The 21,551-nt window shown below is 37.9% G+C and overlaps 1 protein-coding gene across 1 annotated transcript; it reads left to right on the plus strand.

Moving 5' to 3' along the window:
- The first annotated feature begins 1,233 nt into the window (after positions 1 to 1,233).
- On the plus strand, positions 1,234 to 15,716 carry LOC139121164 (nucleotide triphosphate diphosphatase NUDT15-like). Its single transcript, XM_070685842.1, has 3 exons — positions 1,234 to 1,453; positions 12,570 to 12,766; positions 15,478 to 15,716. The coding sequence occupies exons 1-3, from the start codon at positions 1,266 to 1,268 to the stop codon at positions 15,600 to 15,602; spliced, it is 510 nt and encodes a 169-aa protein (XP_070541943.1). The 5' UTR covers positions 1,234 to 1,265; the 3' UTR covers positions 15,603 to 15,716.
- Positions 15,717 to 21,551: the final 5,835 nt, after the last annotated feature.

Genomic DNA, 21,551 nt, shown 5'->3' on the forward strand with positions numbered 1-21,551 from the left:
TCCAACTTTTCTCAAGCAACCTTTCAACCATTCTCTTTCAAAATCAAGAATAGAAATCGGAGGACTCCGTGCAAACGTTTGCACCAGAGAAACAAATTATCCAATATTTCCCGACATCTGAAATTCAAATGGCCGCCATTCCTATGTTATCTGTATGGGGGAAATAAAATTCCCGACTTTCACAAATCTCAGCCGGTGAAACTGTGTTTATTCTATAACATAAGCTTCAAAATGAAGTGGTTGGCCAAAAGAATGTTGTAAACGTTTGAGAGTCCAAATATCTCCGAGGCGCCGTCTACCTTAATTTGAAAATTTGTTTTTTAAGGAGCAGAAAGTCAGGCCGGAGAAAAGAGTCGTTAGTAATCACTGAGCTGATAGTCGAAGTCACTGAGGGAGCTTTAAGTTATCATGTACATGTATATATATTTTCCGTCTGTTCTGTCGTTAAAATAAGTGTGACTGTGTAAATACTATCAGCTAATCACTTAGTCATATGTATATTGGGGTTATGGTGTACAATCTTTATTTATTTATATGGATGTAACGAATGAAAAAGTCCTCTAAACAGACTTCGTCAAGCCTAAAAAACTATAAATCTGACAGTTTACTCAGAAAAAAATTAAGCACATTATGACTCTCACTTGGAAAAAAGAATTAAAAATTTATAATTGTAAAAAAAATATTCACAATCTGATTGTGACCATCCCCAAGAACCAATGGTCCGTCCCTTATACATTGCCAATTTCATCTTTAATCCAATGTGTTGTTTGAGGAATTTGAAAACTTTACAATAATACTTCAATCAAGAAATAGCTCTCCCACAGTTACATACATTACATCCTTGTAGAGGAAAACATTTCTCATTTCACCTGCCTTTTGCACAATATCATTTTTCCCCTTGTTACATTGGCAGAATTTCTCAGCGATGAGATAGCGAACGCGTTCTACAGCATGAGGTTTGAGAGAAACCAATTTTCTATAAATATGCCGAGGATCTCGAGGTGGTGAAATCACATCCCAAACTGGCCACTAGAGGGCTATTCTGCTCCGGGTGCGGGCTCCGGGAATGAAAATTGCACAAAACTATAAACTGCAAAAACAACACCGTCCTTTAAAACAACAAAATGCAAAACTCTTCACAATATTTAGCGAAAAAGAATATTCACCGGTGAGACACCTTTGTTGGGAACCGACCCCTTTACTGTCTGTCAATCACGCGTAGCCTATGAAAGTTCAAAGGTCAAAGGTTGAATCAGTTGGTTGAGATGGCAGTGGTGTCCGCTGCCGCGATGAGCAACGGCAACTTTCACGACGTTAACATGAGGCCAAAAGTTGGCGTCGGCGTTGTTGTTACGAGTTGCCAACATCCCGACTGTATTCTCATCGGCAGACGAAGAGGGAAGATAACTGGTGCTGGCCTGTACGCTCTACCAGGTGGTCACCTGGAATTTGGGTAAGTACTATCATGGGGCTTTTCTTTTGTAGCTCCATGGCGGTACTGGGTAGGGAAGGGACGGGATCCGCGGGATAGTCTATTCGCGAGTTATATAATCATAAAGACGTAAATTTAAAAGGATCGCCACCATGATGATACCCTACGGTAAGGATATCACAATTTGTGGAAAGGACAATTGCAACTGCAAGTTTAATGGAATAATACATACAATGTCAATCCCACAATCGCGCATAGCCTAGTCTAAATAATTCCCGCGAAAATTCTTCAAATCTTCCACGTATACTGCATTCCCATACTCGCTTCCTCTGCAACTTACAGACTAACGCATAACATGGAGGGAAGTTTACCTCCATGCGCATAATGACATCTGGTTCCGTTGTTTTCGAATAGCTTCTCATTAAAAATATAAACTTTATTCTGCCGACAAATGGAGTCGTATACAGACAAATCGCTCTTTCTATGGCGCTGTTGTAATCGGCAATGGTCACCGTGTTTCAATGCAAATATTAAGCTATGCGACGATTCACAACTTTGCTTCTCCCGCCCTCTCCACTGTAGTAGTCAACTCAATTTCCCGCCATCTTGACGTCACAGGACATAAGCCCATCACTTGTGTGCACTTTGAACTTTTTGTCCATATCAGGAGAAGAGCATGACGTCAACGAGCCGGGGAATTCCCCAGGATACAAGCGTATCGCGGGCAATATTTTATAGCATTTGTATTTAACAAGCCTTACCTGTGTCATGGAGGTACCAAGCTGCAGTACTGTAGCTCGAGCTTTGCCTGGGTATTTGTGTTGGATGGCAAAACCCAACCAAAATACCCAGACAAAACCTCGAGCTATAGTTCTGCAGCTAGGAAGTACCAAAAGGTACCATGCCTGTGTCGTGTTTATGCATATTACTTTCCCTTTGTATTTCTGTGTAGTATTTCAGTGAAATCAGACCATAACTGTTAATAATGCCCTCCCTAATCCCTTTCATTAGTTTTTCTACCAATCGCCAGTGCAGAATATTATGGAAGACCGGTCACGACATGCGACATGCGAGTTTTTAAAACTGCGATCTGCGGTTAGGGTTAGGGCACAGGGAACAGATGAAAGGACCCTGGGGTGGGGAGGAGGGTTTTTTGTGTGCAACGGTTTACCTTATTTGATTTTATTAATTTTGACTGTGATATTTCAAATAAAGAGTTCAACTCCACACCGTCTGACTGCTTTATATATTACCGACAAGTCCTTATCTCCTCTCCAACTTGTGTATACACCACTGTAATTGCTCCGAAAACATTGCCAACTTGCTAATCCGCTGTCCGTATCAGCGGATTAAGTGATTGAGTCAACACCACAGCCGTCACACACGTAGCTCCTTATTTTAATGCGTGTGGGACGGCTGTGGTGTTGACTCAATCACTTAATCCGCTGATACGGACAGCGGATTAGCAAGTTGGCAATGTTTTAGGAGCAATTGCAGTGGTGTATACACAAGTTGGAGAGGAGATAAGGACTTGTCGGTAATATATAAAGCTGTCAGACGGTGTGGAGTTGAAATCTTTATTTGAAATATCACAGTCATAATTAATAAAATTAGGCTACTTGTAGCAATAAAGAAAACAGTCAGACGGTGTGGAGTTGAACTCTTTATTTGAAATATCACAGTCAAGATTAATAAAATCAAATAAGGTAAACCGTTGCACAAAAAAACCTCCCTCCCCACCCCAGGGGACTGATTTCTTTCCCCTATGGTTAGGGTTAGGGGTAAGAGTTAGGGTTAGGGTAGGGGTTAGGGTTAGGGTTAGGGGTTAGGTTTTCTCTCGTAAAAAGCCTTACTTCGCTCTCAACCCTGGAGGTTAGGCCAAGGGAAAGAAAAATTGTAACGGCATAACTTGGGGTTAGTTAGCGTTAGGGGTTAGGGGTTAGGGTTAGGTCGCAGATCACAGTTAAAGACGCAGGTGGTATGTAGCAGGTCGTGACCGGACTTCCATACATGTCGGAGTCCTAACGTGGCCGTTATTTCTCCCAGGGTGTATCCATTGTAGAAGTATGCAGAAATAAGCTCGTCTCTACCTGACATGTATGCAAACGCCATATTAGTTTTGCAACTCGCATGTCGCAGTTTAAGAACTCGCATGTCGCAGCTTAAGAACTCCCAGGTCGCAATTTAAAAAAAAACTCGCATGTCGCATGTCGTGACCTGTCTTCCATAGAATATATATCCCTGACTAAACTCGTTAGCAGTTCATAATGAAGGTAAAACTAAAAGATGACCTTCAGTGTTTTCTCTGCATGTTCGTTGAAAGGGGCACTTTCTGCCCCATTCATCAAAATTGGGGGGGGGGGAAGACTTGCAGTGTTCGCGGTGACTTTTTCTCCTCGCGTACGGCATACGCATTAGCCTGCTAAAATTGCGTAATGGCTAGATTTGAGTGCGTAATTTCACTTCCGCACTCGATTGATGAAAAAAGTGACAGCAAAATACAATGTGCCGTTGAATAAACCTACACTACATATTCGGATTGTACGATGTAACATTACTTTAATGAAAACAGTTTAACAAACAACTTGAACAATGTTGAACCGTAATAGCGAAGGGTATACATGCAACCATCACACCACATGGGGCAACCCAAAAGTTAGAGTTATGGCAGCTTATCCAGACGGTTTCTGGACGTTTCGGCACCAAGTCGTTTCGGCCCAAGACGTTTCGGCCTTCCAATTTCAGGCCCCAAGTCCGAGTCGTTTCGGCACTGCAACCCAAGACGTTTCGACAACGCTGAAGGCTACCTGTGGGAACTAGTGCTGGAGCGTAATGTTACAAATCAAAGTACTAAAAAGTATAGTGTCAACTAATATTCACGTACATGCGTAATCTTTGTGAGAACATGGGAAGAGACCGTAAGAAAAAACTTCATAATTATCATTTTCAAATCTGTGACACAAGTTTATCGATATCAATAGCCGCCGACACGGCAAAAGTTTGAAAGCGGTGAGGAAACAGCACGGCAAAATTCACACAAAATGCACATAAAGTACTGGTCAGAACGCAAAGGTCACGCTTACGAATATGACGGATCAGTCAATTACTAAATAGTTTGAAAAAAAATCGAAACACAGATGCCGAAATGTCTTGGGTTGCGGTGCCGAAGTGACTTGGGACCGGAAATTGAGAGGCCGAAACGACTTGGGCCGAAACGACTTGGTGCCTGAACGACCAGTTACCATCCAGACACTTCTGCAGTGTTCAAAATTTATCGGGATTCCGACGAGCTCTACCAATGAATCATTGTTTTCACGGACTCGTAGAGCAAAGTTGAAAGAAATTAAAACAGATTTGTCTGCTTCTACGCCATGCTGCATGTGTGCTTGATCAAAATTTGGGAACTACGCGATGATCGTGCACGGTTGGCATTTATATAATTTGTCGCAACATTTCTGTCAATCGCTCACTTTCAGAAACTATCGCTCGCCTGAAAATTAGCAACGTAATTCATAGGCACAGCTGACATGATAACGTGCCTAACGTGATAACGTGTGGACTACGATGCCGATTTTTCAGACAACGCCCAGAGAATCCGAAACTTTCCACACAAAATGAGTTATTGACAGAAATGTGTTGCAACAAATTTCGTCTGGTTGTCGCCTAAGCTCAGTCGTGGGGAGTGCTTTCGGTGTTATCCTTTGCGTATAGAAAATGCATAATGATGAAAAAAATGCGTAGAGAGTCAATTTCAATGCGTAAATACGCACAATTTTTGCGTAAACGCGAACTCTGACTTGACATTTTAATAGGGGGCAGTCACTTTTGATGTTGATTTTACCTTCCTAGGAAGTGCTTCCTTGATATCATTACGATTGTCACCCAGCTCATTTGCCTCGTATATTATTTATTTATTTATTTAGCCGTGTACACATACATGACATTGGCATAAAATGAAATAAAAAACAAAAGAATTGCAAGATTGAAAAACTTTGCATGGAAAAGATGAAAAAATCCAAAATTACATGTTATAAGCTTTCTTCAGCTCATCAAAGAACTTTGCAGTAAGATGCACCAAGGAATCATCAGATTCGATATGTACATGTAGCATGCAGCACCCGTACTAACATTGACATCATGATGTTTGTCAGCTTGTGATGTGCTTGGCTGCTCAGAATTTGATGTATTTGCTCCCTTGGACACGATTCGGTCTGAATTTGGGGTTTGTAATCCATGAAAATATGCACCCGATCCCAATGTGCTGATCAAACGATTGCGTGCCTACACAATGCTAAAGCTGGAATTTTCCCAAATTCCATCATTACACACAGTTCACTACACTGTGTGTTTGGGTCACCCTCATATATCAGTATATGTGGACGTCTTTGCTTTCTGTGTTTTGTGCGCTATTTCCGTGCTGTCAGTAACTTTTCAGGGCAGATGATGCCTCAAAATGCACAATTTGCGCAATTGCACAGTCGAGAGAAAACCCTGGACCTTAGGAGCTGCTAAAAAGTAATTTGGTCAGGGCGGTAAGCCCCCCTCCCCAAGTGATCAGTAGAACATAGTAGAGGGGATTAGGGAGGGTAATTCACAGATATGGACTTTTCTTCTTTTGAACATTATACAGAGATCATAACTTCTAGACAAATATTGCTTGCAATATCGTATGATGTTCATACACTGCCAGACTAGGTGGCCCTATATGGCCTACCTACCAGTTACTGGCTGTGAGTCATAGATTTCACCTGCTATCTTGGTGACAGTCTGCCAAAGTATATGGCTTCAATTTCGTGATCACCTCACCCAACTCTATTCAACTCTATTTTGATGTTTACGTGCCTACAGGGCGAGTCTTATATGCCAACCAGCAGAAAGCTGACAGTGAGCTTTCACTATGAATATTAGCATATTTCAATTACAGTGTACACAGATGTAGCATATACAGTATTCAAATCCCAGCCAATGATCATTTATTTTTTCATAAAGGTATCCTCAATGAAAACAGTTCATGATATGCATTAAATTAATGAAATATTGAAAAGTGAAAGATTTACATGTACCTGACCAGTTTTGCCAGAAATATTTTAAATTGTAAGGGAGCACTGTTTTAACACCTTGGCAATTCTGACACCCATCGAGATCCAGTGTCTCTAAACTCACAGCTCACAGCTCTACAACATTTGTGTGACCCAAAGTGCATTGTCAGCTCTTTTTGAAAGATTTTTTTAAACCATTGCAAGATAAAAAGGCTAGTATGGCTGGTCTAAACACATTCAATGTTGAGAAACAAATTTTCTGTTTGTGGCTTTACCATACAAATATTTGAAATATACACATGAAGTCACTGTTTCAATTTGACACCGCATGCACTTATATGAAAATGATTTTTTTATCAAATCAGTAATTTTGTTTCATGGGTTTTTTCTTCTATCAAGGCAACCATATTATCATTTTTGTTGAAATATTCTTCTTCCAAGGCAAGCATATCGTTACACTTATTAAGATAAACCTGAAGATGTTGTAAAAATAGAACTGTCACTCTATCAATAAAACAAGCAGTCATTGTCAGATTTTGACATTCTAAGTCATTTTATTGTGTATTGTTTGGTCTTATCCATGAATATTTCCATTACAAAAAGATGAACCTTACGACGTCATTCTGTCAGTTTAACAAAGGATTACCGATTGGGAGAAATAATTTTTATCATGAACATCACTAATTTAGTTTCATGAAGTTCTGCTTTTCTTCTCTCTAGTCAACCTTATTCATACACTTAAAGTATACATCAATACATTGTAAAAATAGGGCTCAATGTATTGACAAAATAGCTCATTATGTCAGAATACTGTTTTTTCTTGCCAGTTATTTATCTGTTTTGTTGAAGTAAAACATCTTGTTCAGTTGTTTGTTCAGAACAAGCACAGTCTTTTATTTCACATTCTGTCACATATTCTGTCCCACATTCTGTCACATATTCTGATGTTCTGTCACACATTTTGTCACACATTCTGTCACATACATGTATTCTGTCACATATTCTGTCACATATTGTCACATTCTGATGTTCTGTCACAATCTGTCACATATTCTGTCACATATTCTGTCCCACATTCTGTCATATATTCTGTCACATATTCTGTCACACATTCTGATGTTCTGTCACATATTCTGTCACATATTCTGTCACATATTCTGTCACACATTCTGTCACTTTAAATATACATATTTTGTTCAATTCCATCGTCTTCCATCATCCTAGTCTGGTGCTTGGCCACAAAGTGACTATCACCAGCAACAGCAAGTTCAGAGAGAAATTCAATTGTCTACTCCTCAGTTTGCTACCGGAAGCAGACACAGCAACAAGTGGAAACATCCACTAAAATAATAATTAATAGATTAGAATTTACTAGAAATATATGGGGACATGCTCTTTTCAAATGACATTTTTGTCTGTTAGTCATCCAGCAATACAATTTGCAATTCTTTCTTCATATGGTAGATGTTCTTGTTCCTGACTTTTCCTATGTAACTTTGTAGAAGTATAATCCTTGATGATAAATATTTCCATTTAATAGAAAGATTTATCATATGATTAATGGCTTGTAATATTTCACTTTTAGTGCACCCCTAGCTAAGAATAATGAAATTGGAAAATGAGTTATACTGACTTTACTCATCAGCTGGGAATTCATGACATGAAAATCAACAATATTGCGTACATGCACCATGCTTATGTTATGAATCTTATGACTTTCACACATATATATATATATATATATATATATATATATATATATATATATATATATATATATATATATATATATATATATATATATATATATATATATATAGTATTTTCTCTGCATGTTCACTGAAGGGGCGATTTCTGCCCTATTAATCAAAATTAGGGGGCAGACTTTGCATTTTAGGAGGCAGTATTTTTTAATGCTTACTAATGACATTTAACAATATATCCTATCAAAACATGGACACAAAATGGTACTAGTATCCATGGAGACTGGACCACAACTATGTCCTTGGCTGTTCTTTTTGATGCGTACACTCCAAAGCTGAATGACAGGCAATATTTTGTCTTTTCCGAAAGAGTATTCTGATCAGAAACAACAACAAATTTACAGGTCACTACACTATGCGCTTGGGTCACCATCATATGGGCGCATTTGCGTCCTTTGCTTTGTGCGCGATTTTCGAGCAGTCAGTAACTTTTAAAGGGCAGACAATGGCTCAAAATGCGCAATTTGCACAATCGCGCAGTCAAGGGAAAACCATATATATATATATATATATATATATATATATATATATATATATATATATATATATATATATATATATATATATATATATAAAATCATCATATATATAATTATATAATTATATATATGTGTGTGTGTGTGTGTGTGTGTGTGTGTGTGTGTGTGTATACACCTTCTAGTACCTATTAATACCTATTAATTTGTTGAAATATCTAAAGACATAACAAACAGGTTATTGCCAAATGAAATACTCCAAGCTGTCATAATAACTGCCAAGCAAACACATCACCTTGCAAAGATAGTCAGAGGTGAAATGGGGCATTGAGTTTTCAGTTTTGCTGCAAAAACACCTGAAGGATAAGTTGACCAAAGTGCATCTACTTCCACTGTATGTTAAAGAAATTCCCAGATGCAGCATTTTATTTACCTTACCCATAATCCATCAGTTGCCATTTGTTAAAAAAAGCTAGGATATTGATGAACACATATCACAGTTGTCTGTCCGGGGTAATTTCCCTTTCAAAGTCAGTGTATGGCCATTAATACCTGTCCATGTGTATATATTCCCACTGAGTGCTGACATCAGTCTGTTGTCACTCTCAAAGCAACAGAGATATCCTCTTTGACGGGATCTATATTCTTATCTGCTGTAGTAATGGCAGTGATTGAAAAAAATCACGACCCTTTTCTTGCTAGATTTTGCGTCGTAAATGTTTATGTCGATGCTGTCAGTATCATTTGCTATTCAGCAAGGCCCCTTGGGACAGGAATGCATCACGCGCAGACTGATTGTGCTGTTTTAATTAGCAACATCATTGAAAGTAGTGAAAAATCAATTAGTAGTGGGTTATCAGTGACAACAACCAAATATCCAATTTCAGAACACTTTCACCTTGATAGAAGCCATAATTAATGAAATTTCTGCCAAGGAAATTTGTTCACACTTATATTAAGGATGTGTTTGCATACAACATGGAATGATTGGAGGTTTCCTGTAGATGGCCACTTAAACTTTATTGCTTTGCTTGAATTTGTCTGCAATGTGTGATAGTGAGTGACTACGTGTGAGTGCTTCATGAGTTTTTTAGCTCCCATAGCCATATGTATATATGGCAATGGAAGCTATTCTTATAGGCTAGGAAAATGTCTGTATGTCTGTATGTCTGTATGTCTGTATGTCAACATCAAAAACTCCAAAACCGCTGCACATTTCATCTTGATATTTGGTGTGTACATGGATGATGGGCTGTAGATGAGATTTTGTTCAAATGAAGTTGTCATTGCCAAAAATATGCAAATTAGTGCCAAAAAAGGCGTTTTTGGTAAAAAATCTCCTTCTTCATAACCGCTGGTCAGACAGCTTTGATATTTGGTATACAGGTCCCTAGCGATAACCCAACTTGGATTTGTTCAAATTGTGATGAAATATGCAAATCTGTATTTTTAAGGAATTTTTTTTGTCATTTTTGGTCAAAAATTTATTTCATCAAAACCGCTTGTCTGACAGCTTTGATATTTGGTATACAGGTCCCTAGGGATAGCCCAACTTTGATTTGTTCAAATTGTGATGAAATAAGCAAATCTGTATTTTTAAGGAATTTTTTTGTCATTTTTGGTCAAAAATTTATTTCATCAAAACCGCTCGTCTGACAGCTTTGATATTTGGTATACAGGTCCCTAGGGATAGCCCAACTTGGATTTGTTCAAATTATGATGAAATAAGCAAATCTGTATTTTTAAGGAATTTTTTTGTCATTTTTGGTCAAAAATTTATTTCATCAAAACCGCTCGTCTGACAGCTTTGATATTTGGTATACAGGTTCCTACAGATAAACTAAATATGATATACAGAATATATGATGAAATCTGCAATCTTGTATTTTTGGTGCAATTTTTGCCATTTTTGGTCAAAAAATGTGTTTCTCAAAAACTACTTGTCTGATGCCTTTGATATTTGGTATACAGGTTCCTGGGGGTTCTCTTAGTGTGATATAGTGAAATTTGATGAAATCTTCAATTTTTGTATTTTTGGGTCAGTTTTTGCCGTTTTTGGTCAAAATATTTGTTTCTCAAAAGTTACTCATGTGATAGCTTTGATATTTGGTATACATTTTTATACATAATTATGATGAAATCATCAATTTTGTATTTTTGCAGCTAATTTTGCCATTTTAGGTCAGGCCATCCTGAAATGAGCTATCAAAGATCTCAACCTTCTTCATCAATACATATGTCACAAAACGTTGCTCTCTTCATAACACAGCAGAGCTCTGTCGACCATTGGGTCGTTTGTTAGCTCCCATAGCCATATGTATATATGTTTACAAGTTTACATTTTATTGAAAATCTCAATAGCCACTGAGCAGATTAGATGAAAAATTAGCATGTAAGTACTTTGGGCTGACCTGAAATGATTGTGCACATCTTGGGTTAGACTCTCCACAGTCGCTGTGCCTTGTTTTATGCGCGCCCACGATGGGCCTGCATTCGAAGGCTACGCTGTGCAGCTGTGAGCACGCGCTGCCAGACACAGCGACTGTCGGTTTTTGCAAGGGTATGAATATTCATAAGGGTAGTGACGTCAAAAGAAACACCTATCTAACTGGGCGGAGAGAATATATACTAGTAGCTGGTAGACCTATATACGCTGTATGTTTTTATTTTTCATTTTTGATTTTATTTGGCTATGGTACTTGTCATTTTTTGTTTGATTAACGGATGTGAGGAGTTCTGTAAAGTACCCGGATCAGGCAGAAATCCAACCGGTCGCTTGCAAGAACGTCCAGACCCTGGGATTCGCGTCGCGTCTCTGAAGGGCGCACGCGTGTTCCAACAGGGAAGAACGCGAATCGCAGGGTCTCTGCCAGACTAATCTTGGGTCAGTATCTTGGACTTGCTATTTTTCATGAATTTTTTTGTAATTTTCTCCCATTTTTGGTCAAAAAATCTTCTTCTCTGAAACCACAAGTCTGATTGATTTGAAACTTGGTATGGAAGTGCATAGGAGTGACCTTTCTCAAATCTGGGCAAATTGTGGTGAAATTTGCATATTTGCATTTTTTGGCTATTTTTTTTTCATTTTTGATCAAAAATTTTTTTTAACTCTGAAACCACACGTCCGATTGAGTTGAAACTTAGTGTAGAGGTTTTTACGGGTGACGTCAGTAAGATTTGATCAAATTCTGGTGAAATTTGTATAATTTTATTTTATTGGGGGAATTGTTTCTATTTGTGATAAAAAAATCCTTTAGCTTGATTTTAGCTTGTTTTGATAACTATATGGGAGCGACCAGTGACATTGTCACTATTTTTTAATCATGTTTTTAAAGGTACGGATGAAGTAGAGCAGTGAGTATGATGTCTTCACTATGTGACTATCATACATTGTGAGTTTGAATTAGCTCGATAATTTACTGAATTATCAATGTCATTCAGACCTGAGAGGGTAATAATTTGAAAAACCTACATGTATGCAGGAGAGCACATTGGTATTTGTAAGGCTTCCACAGAATCAGTAACACTATTGGCTTAAGGCACATGTAGAACTCACCTCAAGGACAGATTTTCGGATCTCAATTTTAAAGCTCTTGTAGTAAGAACAATTTCCAGTATCTTAGTTTTTTTTAAAAACGGAAAATTATATTTTTCCCCATTGAGTTAATATTTTTGGGGTAATTTTCTCCATTTTTGGTCAAAAAAATCGTTTTCTCTGAAATCGCTCATCTAATTGCTTTGAAACTTGGTATGCATGTTCCCAGGGGCAAATTTAGTTAAGTATACTCACTCTGGCCTGCCACATCAAACAAATGTGAGGCCAGTGTCATTGACGGTATTTTTTCACTTATCTTTACAGTGAATCTTGGGAAGAATGTGCAAGGAGAGAGACGCTGGAGGAGACAGGCCTGTCCTTGAAAGACGTCTGCTTTTCCTTCGTGATCAATGCAGTCATGGAAGAGAAGGACTACCACTACATCACGTTGTTTATGTCAGCGGAAATTGACGCAACGAAGGAGCCCGAACCGCTGAACATGGAACCTGAAAAATGTGAAGGTAGGTAAAGGTGGAATGTGCCTCGGGGACAGATATTCAGACTCCAAAATTTTTACAATTCTTTTCTGATCTTCTGCTTGTGGGGCTTATTTTAGAGCTTTTGGAGTGAGAAAAATTTTCACAATCTCAGTTTTTTGAAAATCAAAAAAATTTAAATTTTCCCCATGGAGTTTACGCAGGGATAGTGGCCATTTTGAATTTTAAATATCGATAAACGCCAGGTAGTTTGTCTAGTACAAAAAATGACCCCTGATTTTCATTCTTGATTTGGTAAGTGTTTAGTTGAAAGTTTGATTGAGGAAAGTTTGAGCTGAAGTTTCAGTCTTTCACTGTCAAGGTGTATACTACCTTAACCCTTTGAGTGCCTACATCAATTTTTCTCCCCTTTACAAAATAAACCGTGGTCAATTTTTCTCAGATTTTGCCAAAGTTTTGATAAAAATCTGTAACCTATGAAATATGATGTCCAGTTGGTCCAAAATTATCAAAAAAATTCAGGAAAAATTCATAAAAATTGGCAAAATGTGGCAGTAAAGTTTTGGTGGGAAAAATTACAGCTCTCAAAGGGTTAAGCCAGTCATTCTAAGGACAGTGGCATGGTTGTATGAGACCCATTATGTGGATCATTCAAATAACATGTGACATTTTTCTTGAGTTGATTCGTAGGTTTGAGGATTATTCAGAGAAATTCCTGAAACAGCCATCTTTGTATCAGTGCCTGATGTAACCATACACCCTCCAGGGTTGATGATGTAACATACCAATTTATGATACGTCTCATTTGCATCATATTTGTCATCAGTAATAATAGAAAAATTCTAATCTCCTTGGACATGCAAATAAATTACCTGAAAACATGAAGATAGAATATTTTCCAAATAGGTTGTTTTTAAACTGATAATCAATCAGAAATGTTTAATTAGATTAGTCTCATTCAGTTTTTTGCTTTTGTTTGCTTTTGTTTGTCACAGTTTGTTTTAACCTCACATGAAGTGTAAACATTTCACCTGACAAAAAAGTAGAAAACCTGCTTGATAAATGAATATGAGTCTGGAATATTTTTTTGCCAAAAACATGAGCGTCCTTAATCTGCACACTATGAAACATATATGGGAAAGTCTTTTGCAATCTTTGGGTTGTTTTGAAAACAGTGGGATTATATAAAGCAATGCTTTGGAGACAGAAATGATGAGAAGGCATAATTACAACTACTGAATACAAGAATATGGCAACATCAAAACTTAACTAAGAAAAACGAGGCATTTACGAACTCAGAGTAATTTCTGTTAACTAAAGGACCTTCCTGTAATATAGATTTATGGTTTTGCAATTGTATAAATAAAAATACAAGTTTAATTCTATTGTTCTTTTTGACCTTGACCCATTTATTTTGTAATAAAGTAACAAAATCTGATGAGCAATAGCATAAAGTTAGCATCATCCTCCTATCCTCACCCTAAGCGTCAGGGCTCAGGCGAAAAATGATCCTTAGTACAACACCTACAGTGTCAGCTTCACTGGTGCCAGATCTGACTATTCCCAACCGTGTCCAATGGAATGATTCATAAATTATACTTTTCCAACCTGTGTAAAAATGTACTCCATGATTAAACTTCACTTTACTATAACCTGTTCACCCCCAATTCCCTGTTAACAGTTCCACAATCACCATCAATAACAATGGGTTTGGGCCAAACCATGGTGATGAAAGGGTTAAATATAGTCAAACCACTGTAGTCTGACTTTTTGAAATATTTGACAATTTCTGTCATTTTTAGGTCTGTTCATATCAATGTGATTACAACACAACATTCTTAGCATTAAGTTTGAATACCACATGTATGGTGTTTTTCCTTAAAGTCCTAATTACGTCAAATATTCAGCTTGTAGGTTACAAATATTTGAGTGTATGGTTTTTAATATAATTAGTACTTTTATATCTCGTTGAACAGCGGTGGTTTTTACCCATTTTGGACTTTTGTAACTATTCTTAATGCATGAGTTATCAAGACACCAACAAACACAGACATCAGATCATGGGTTGGAAATTACAAACACCTGTGGAGAATGAATCTTTGTCAGATATTCAGACTGCTGATAAAAAATTACTTTCAATCTGACCTTTCAAAAGAAAACCCTTAAAGTACATGTATTGTACATGTACATGTATACTGTATCTTTCAGATCGTTCTTTTCAGTACAGCATTTTCGTTTCACAGTATCATACCAAAAATACATGTATTAGTGAAGTTTCCAAGTTACTTCACAAGAGTATGCTGTTGTTGCATCACGTTACTTTGCAATCCCACTACTTTCATGTACACTACCCTCGATATACTTCAGTTTTCTTTTTTCTTCTTCGTTTTCTTGCTTTAACATCAAATGGCTTTTGGAACGGACTAGACTAGCATTTGCTATTTTCCGTTTCCATTTACCCTTTATCACAGCACAACTCAGATGTACATTCATTATTGAATTGTAATATTATTATGATTAAGGGTAATAAAGATTATTATTATTATTATATAAGGCGTTTTTCAAAGGCAGAGGTTGTACCGAGCAGACATGTTATTGATGTTCAAAAATCACTTGTCCACATAATCCAGCCCATAGAGTTGTGTCTAACCTTTAAAAATACCCTACAACTCAGATATATATCCGGTATAACTCCCCATGACATTCCTCTTTCTATCTCTGTTGTATCTCCACAGGATGGGAATGGGTAAAATGGGATGACTTTCCACCAGACTCTCAGCTCTTCCATCCTCTGCTTGTTGCCAGGCAACGAGGCTTCGACCCATTTCAGACTCTAAGAGAGAATTCCTCCAGGATATGACTCCTAAACTTTGTTTTTATTATCCACATATCCTGCCAATGGACTAAACCCAGGTTGCTTTATTGTGTAAATTGTTATTTTGATAAGAAATATAAATCTATATTTCAGAAAATACATGTAGTTCTGTTTATCTGTGTGTTTGATATATGTTAATCTATGATCGAGAGACAGAACAAGAGAGGGAAGTCACCCGACATGAGGGCCATTGCATCAATTGATTACCCTGCAGGGTTGTGAGTTCTGGAAAATCCATTACCGTTTCCTGAGGCTACAGTCCTGAGGGGAATAGCAGTGTACCGTCTTCTTGATATTTGAAAAATTGTTTCGTAGAAACACCATTACTTGGGTTATTATTTCTGTGCATGCATTTGCCAGTTAATTAAATTGTCATCATTCCAATTTAATTCTAGTCAAGACAGAAATTCATATATCAGCCAAAAAGTAATATACCTAATGGATTTACAGTACTGTCTATTGTGACAAGCCAAACACAAAATATTTGCACATGGAGGGAGTGAAGCATGAAAATACGCTATACGCATCGGACAAACACATCAAATTAATTTGAAATGCTACAATTTTGGTCATCATAACCATGTCAGACAGTGTTGTCATGTAGTTACATAGGAAGTTCAATTTGTCAGACTGGATACAGACTAACGTTTGCACATAAATATGAAATAATTTGTCCCAATGTGTGAGACACTGAAGATAAGGGATGGACCAGTAGATCTTTGGAGGGGATGATGAAGGTAAGGGATAAATTGGCGGACATTTGGAGGAAATGATAAAGATGAGGGATGGATCCATCCACCATCCATCCATCACATCCTCCCATCATCCACATAAGTGGATCTTTATGACGAAGGTAAGGGATGGACCAGTAGATATTTGGAGGGGTAATGAAGGTAAGGGATGGACCAGTAGATATTTGGAGGAATGATAAATAAAGGGACAGACCAGTAAATCATTGAAGCTGTGACGAAGGTAAGGGATGGACCAGTAGATCTTTTGTTGGGGTGACGAAGATAAGGGATGGACCAGTAGATCTTTAGTTGGGGTGATGAAGATAAGGGATGGACCAGTAGATATTTGGAGGGAGTGACGAAGATAAGGGATGGACCAGTCGAACTTCGAGGGGATGATGCATGCATGGGATAGACCTATCTATAGATGTTTGGGGGTGATCAGACTGCTGACGTGGAAATTTATTCACATTCAAAAATCTGACACTTGTTTTTATTCAGATTTTACATCGTCGCATGCAAACCTTTTTTATCCTAATTCCAACACTTGTTTCAGCTGACCATCATGTGAATATATTTTCTGTCAAAAAGCATGGCTGCAATTTTAAACAGTTTTTTCTCTGCAAATTCCCCATCTCTCTCAATATCTAATCATGATGATCAACCCATTTAAATGAGTACAGGCTTACCATGTAAGCCCTTTAGTGCGTAGAGACTTCTAGTCGTATACATTCACATCCATAGCAGTTTCCAGTTATACTAATGATGACTCTGAGGTCCAAAACAACATCGGTCAACTTGGGCAATAGGACGCCTTTTTCACTGGCTGTAGATTAATTGTGCTTTGTGTAGCTCCCCCTAACCATGTTAGTTTGTCACAGCTGACATCTACTGCGTCCGATGACAGCATGAAATTTATATCCATCGCTGGAGAAATGAAAAATACGGCAAAATTTGACCCATTGATGACTCAATGCCATGGTAACTTATGGAAGGAGGAAGAAGACCAACAATACTAATTGTAAACTATAGGTTTAGATAATTCTCGTTTCAATTATGCTAACCCGCAAACAACGGTTCCCTTGAAAGAAGAATGAACATGCATTAAATGAAGTGATATGATGGTATGTAGTGTTGCAAGCATTCCCAAAGGAGCAAAGAATTATCGTAAGTCGAAAAAGTAATGTGGTTGCGATCAGTGATTTAAGCGCACAAGGCGAGACTGCGCATGTGTAGGTTTTGTCATTGCAATTACGAAAAGTGAAATTAATTGACAGTCCTTGCCATATGGATACCTGTCAAGTTTTATTTAAATGTCAGATATGTGCGCCGCTATTCTTCTATTAGGCATATGGTAGAGAGATATGCCACACTTTGATAATCAGATTTAATTTCCGGTCCTTGTTGTGGCTTCTTTCGATATACAATCCCATTCCGATCCGAGGTCAGTTGAAAAATTACTCGGTTCAGTTAGAGGAGTCCGAGTGCATTGAAATAGTAACGGCTGTCCATGGAAGCTCGAAGGTGATTTACCCCCGACTAGCCGACTCACACATGTTACCATGGGATTGTCCATTATATCTCCGGGGGGGGGGGGTCCATCAGAAATGAACGCAAATCAGTCGAACAAAACTTTAAGCTCTTGCTAAATAATCATTCTGTATATTTACATTAATTCAAGCTGGAAAAGAATCGAATTCTCAGAAAAGCCTGGATATGCGAACTCTCCCATCTCCGTCCAAACTATGTCAAATTTTTAACGCCAATAAAAAAGTTCACGAGCCCGCATTGCGGACACCTCCCCGTAATTTAACGGGCCATCTCTTTCCCCCTTAGTAAATTTACTCAATTTCTTCGCTGCTGTCTCCGAGCGTTAATGTAACATTTCCAGAATTGACAGCGTACCACTGTGACACTTTGCATGGCTTCTTATGATTTCTTGTGCGTTGCTGTATTATTAACTTTTGACTGGCGCTAGATCATGCAGACTTAATTCTTAAATTTTGAATCATGAAGACACCGGTTTGATTATTATTTTGTTATGTTTTTTTTTGTGCCCAGAAACAAATACCCGGATCGCGTATTTGCGATTGGAAACGACGGCCACAGATTACTGTGAAGTTATACGTACAGTGTATTGTTGCCCAATGATCATGGCAGCCGTCGCCCGTACATATGTAGCCATTGGATCATAATCTTATTTTGTCAACTTTTTAAACATCAACAGACAGCAGATCGTATCATTTGTTCAAAAAGTTCCTTTCAATGGCGATGTCTAATTAGCTGAAATTGTCACTGGCGTCACAAACTCGCGCGTGCGCTTATTCTCTCTCTCTCTCTCTCTCTCTCTCTCTCTCTCTCTCTCTCTCTCTCTCTCTGATGTGTTGTTTTGTTCCCCAAGTCTTTGAATGTTAAGATAATTTAACCTCATTCAACAAAATTTAACCCTTGCCGAATAACGTTAACGAGTAAAATGTAATAAAGTATGTTCCTTGCCATTCTTTTTTTCCACGAAGCGACACCTAGAATTAGGATTTTGTCTGGTAACATATTCAGATGAGAGTAATGCTTGAAATAAAGCAAAGACAGTTTTCCTTAAAGAAATATACATGGTTGTCCTTCCATGCATCATCAAGAAGTAGGAGTGGGAGTAGCCGGTTTTAGATGGCATGACGTCACTGAATCAGAAGTGATGTCTGGCGATGGCGAAAAGTCAAAGAAATCGGCTTATTAGAGAAGGAAAAGTTTAAGCTTTTCAGGGGATGTGAACTAGGGTAGGCCGGGTTAAATCGGAAATGTGCAGTGTCTTGATTTTGCCTCAGCCATTAAATATTGGAGATCATGCAACACGAATCGTCCTCTTCATACTAAACTGATGGGAATCCATGGGGCATGGAGGATTTTAAGCAAAGGGTGTGTGATGGACGGAACACACGCTGACTGGCTGTCGCTCTTACGTTTATTTTCCGTTCACGATAATCGGTTTACCTGGTTCAATACATCTTATGTAAAAAGTTACATCATGGAGGAAAAAAGAAAATCTGCATAATAATTAATACAAAACAAATGGGTATATTTACCATTACTGTCCGACATCGGGATTAAATCGATATCGTAAGGATAATCGTTTTTTAGAATCATGTGCAATTGTTGAAGGTGAAGACACGAACATCTTCCCGGGAAAATATCTTTGCATTGCTTCAAGAGACACAGAATAAACCTTAAAACCTTGACGATGTGAGCGCACACATGGAAGGAACAGAAATTTCATAAATAATCAGTTCTTGACATATGCTTTTTCCAGTTGCAATAAGTCCAAACCCTTTGTTTGCCTTCACAAGAACACACTTTCTCTCATTTCCGTTTTACTCGGAATCATGAACCCGTTTTACTCGGAATCATGAACTCCCATGTCACTGCGCACAGAGTGCTCGACGTTCTGCATCATTTTTATGAGTGTATTACCATGCAAGTCATGTTGAAACGGGACTCGGGAGTTACATGGGTCGTTTGTGAGCATTCAAACGTTATATGAGACATACACTATGTGTGACGTCCAATATTATGTTATTGCTTTAACTTTGCACCCCTTGGATCAACTTACATCGCATATTTACGCTTGCTCACTTACAACCTTTCAAATCTAAGAATGCACTCACCTGTATCAGCTAGTGTACTAGTGAACGTTTAGATCTATCTGTGCAAACTATAATAAACTATTTCAAGTAAGGAACAGTTACCTACAATCTCCCCTCCCCTGTGCAAACTATAATAAACTATTTCAAGTAAGGAACGGTTACCTACAATCTCCCCTCCCCCTCTCTCTTAATAGTCGAGGTAGTTAATGCCTTGCGGACACTGATTATACGAGCACATTTTGAAGCCTGTAGTGCGTTTTTCAAGATTATTTCCGAACGTGCATCGGTCATTTTGAACTTCATTTCTCGGTATTTTTCTCAAATCCAATATACTTTGCCATCGTCAAACTACCTGGGCGCCTGCTAATGTTGACTAAAGATCAGGAATGTCAGATTCGCTTTGGCGCTGTTGATGAAGGTTAATTGCTGCTTTCGTCAGAATAAGTTCCATGAGTTTTTTCAACTGTGCAACAATATTTAGCCAGTGTGAAGAGTAAAAATGACAGACTGAGTGGACATCGCAGATCGTTAATCCAAATTTTAATCATTTATAACATGATGTTTCTCACAGAGTTTTTGCCGTTGCCATTGTTTTGAGATATTGCAAGTTTCTATCGATCAGGGTCTGGACCATTATAGTTCTTGAGCATTTTTGTTCCTTCAACGTGCGTGTCATATTTTTTAATGCCCGACATTTCTGAATCAGTTCAATAGTTCAAGCAAGGCAAGTTTTACAAGTATATAGTGTTTCCGCATGTAAATCAAATTATGACTCATAATCAACGGAGAATATTCATTAGCCCAAAGTCGTGCACGGTATATCACATTACTATATCGATACATACTTTGATGGCGACTGTACAAATACTAATACTTTGTTTATAGTATACATTACGACCATTTCGCTTTAGTAGGAAAAGTATTTGATAATTAATTCTTTACCACATTATGAAAGGCCTTTGAAAGGGTAATTAACTTGACAAGTGCAAATTCCTAAATATGTAATGTCAAACACGTGAAAACAACTGGCTGAGCTATCGTTTGCTATACTTGCTTACGGATAATCCGTTCATCCCAGGACTAGTAGCCTGCAACTTTCTATTTTTATCTCACGTGTTCACACACGTGAGCTAATGTCGCAGCGATGTCTGCCTGTGTGTCTGTCAAAAACGGCTTATCAGATCAGAATCAAATCTGGTACATAGATTCAGTTTGCAAATGACAAGAATTGATTAGTTTTTGGTGGGCTGAGATTTCATACTTTTGCTTTTGCTACAAATGTTGATCACACCATGATATATTAGCCGTGAAAGATACTAAGGGGTGGCATGAAAGATAATTGATAATTTGCAAACTTAATGATCTTTCCAAATCAGGAGTATATACCTGGAACTTGATCAAAACATGCTATGTACATTGATGATACTGTGTTAAATAATATTGAAAATCATTTCGCATTTTCATGTCAGCTAATTTATAATTTGCATATCTAATGAGCATTCACAGTTTCGCATATATAGCTTTGAAGACTTGACCAAAGGCAATCACACTTGCTATATTTAGTT

Source organism: Ptychodera flava, chromosome 21 (assembly GCF_041260155.1).
Source record: "Ptychodera flava strain L36383 chromosome 21, AS_Pfla_20210202, whole genome shotgun sequence".
Lineage (NCBI taxonomy): Eukaryota > Metazoa > Hemichordata > Enteropneusta > Ptychoderidae > Ptychodera > Ptychodera flava.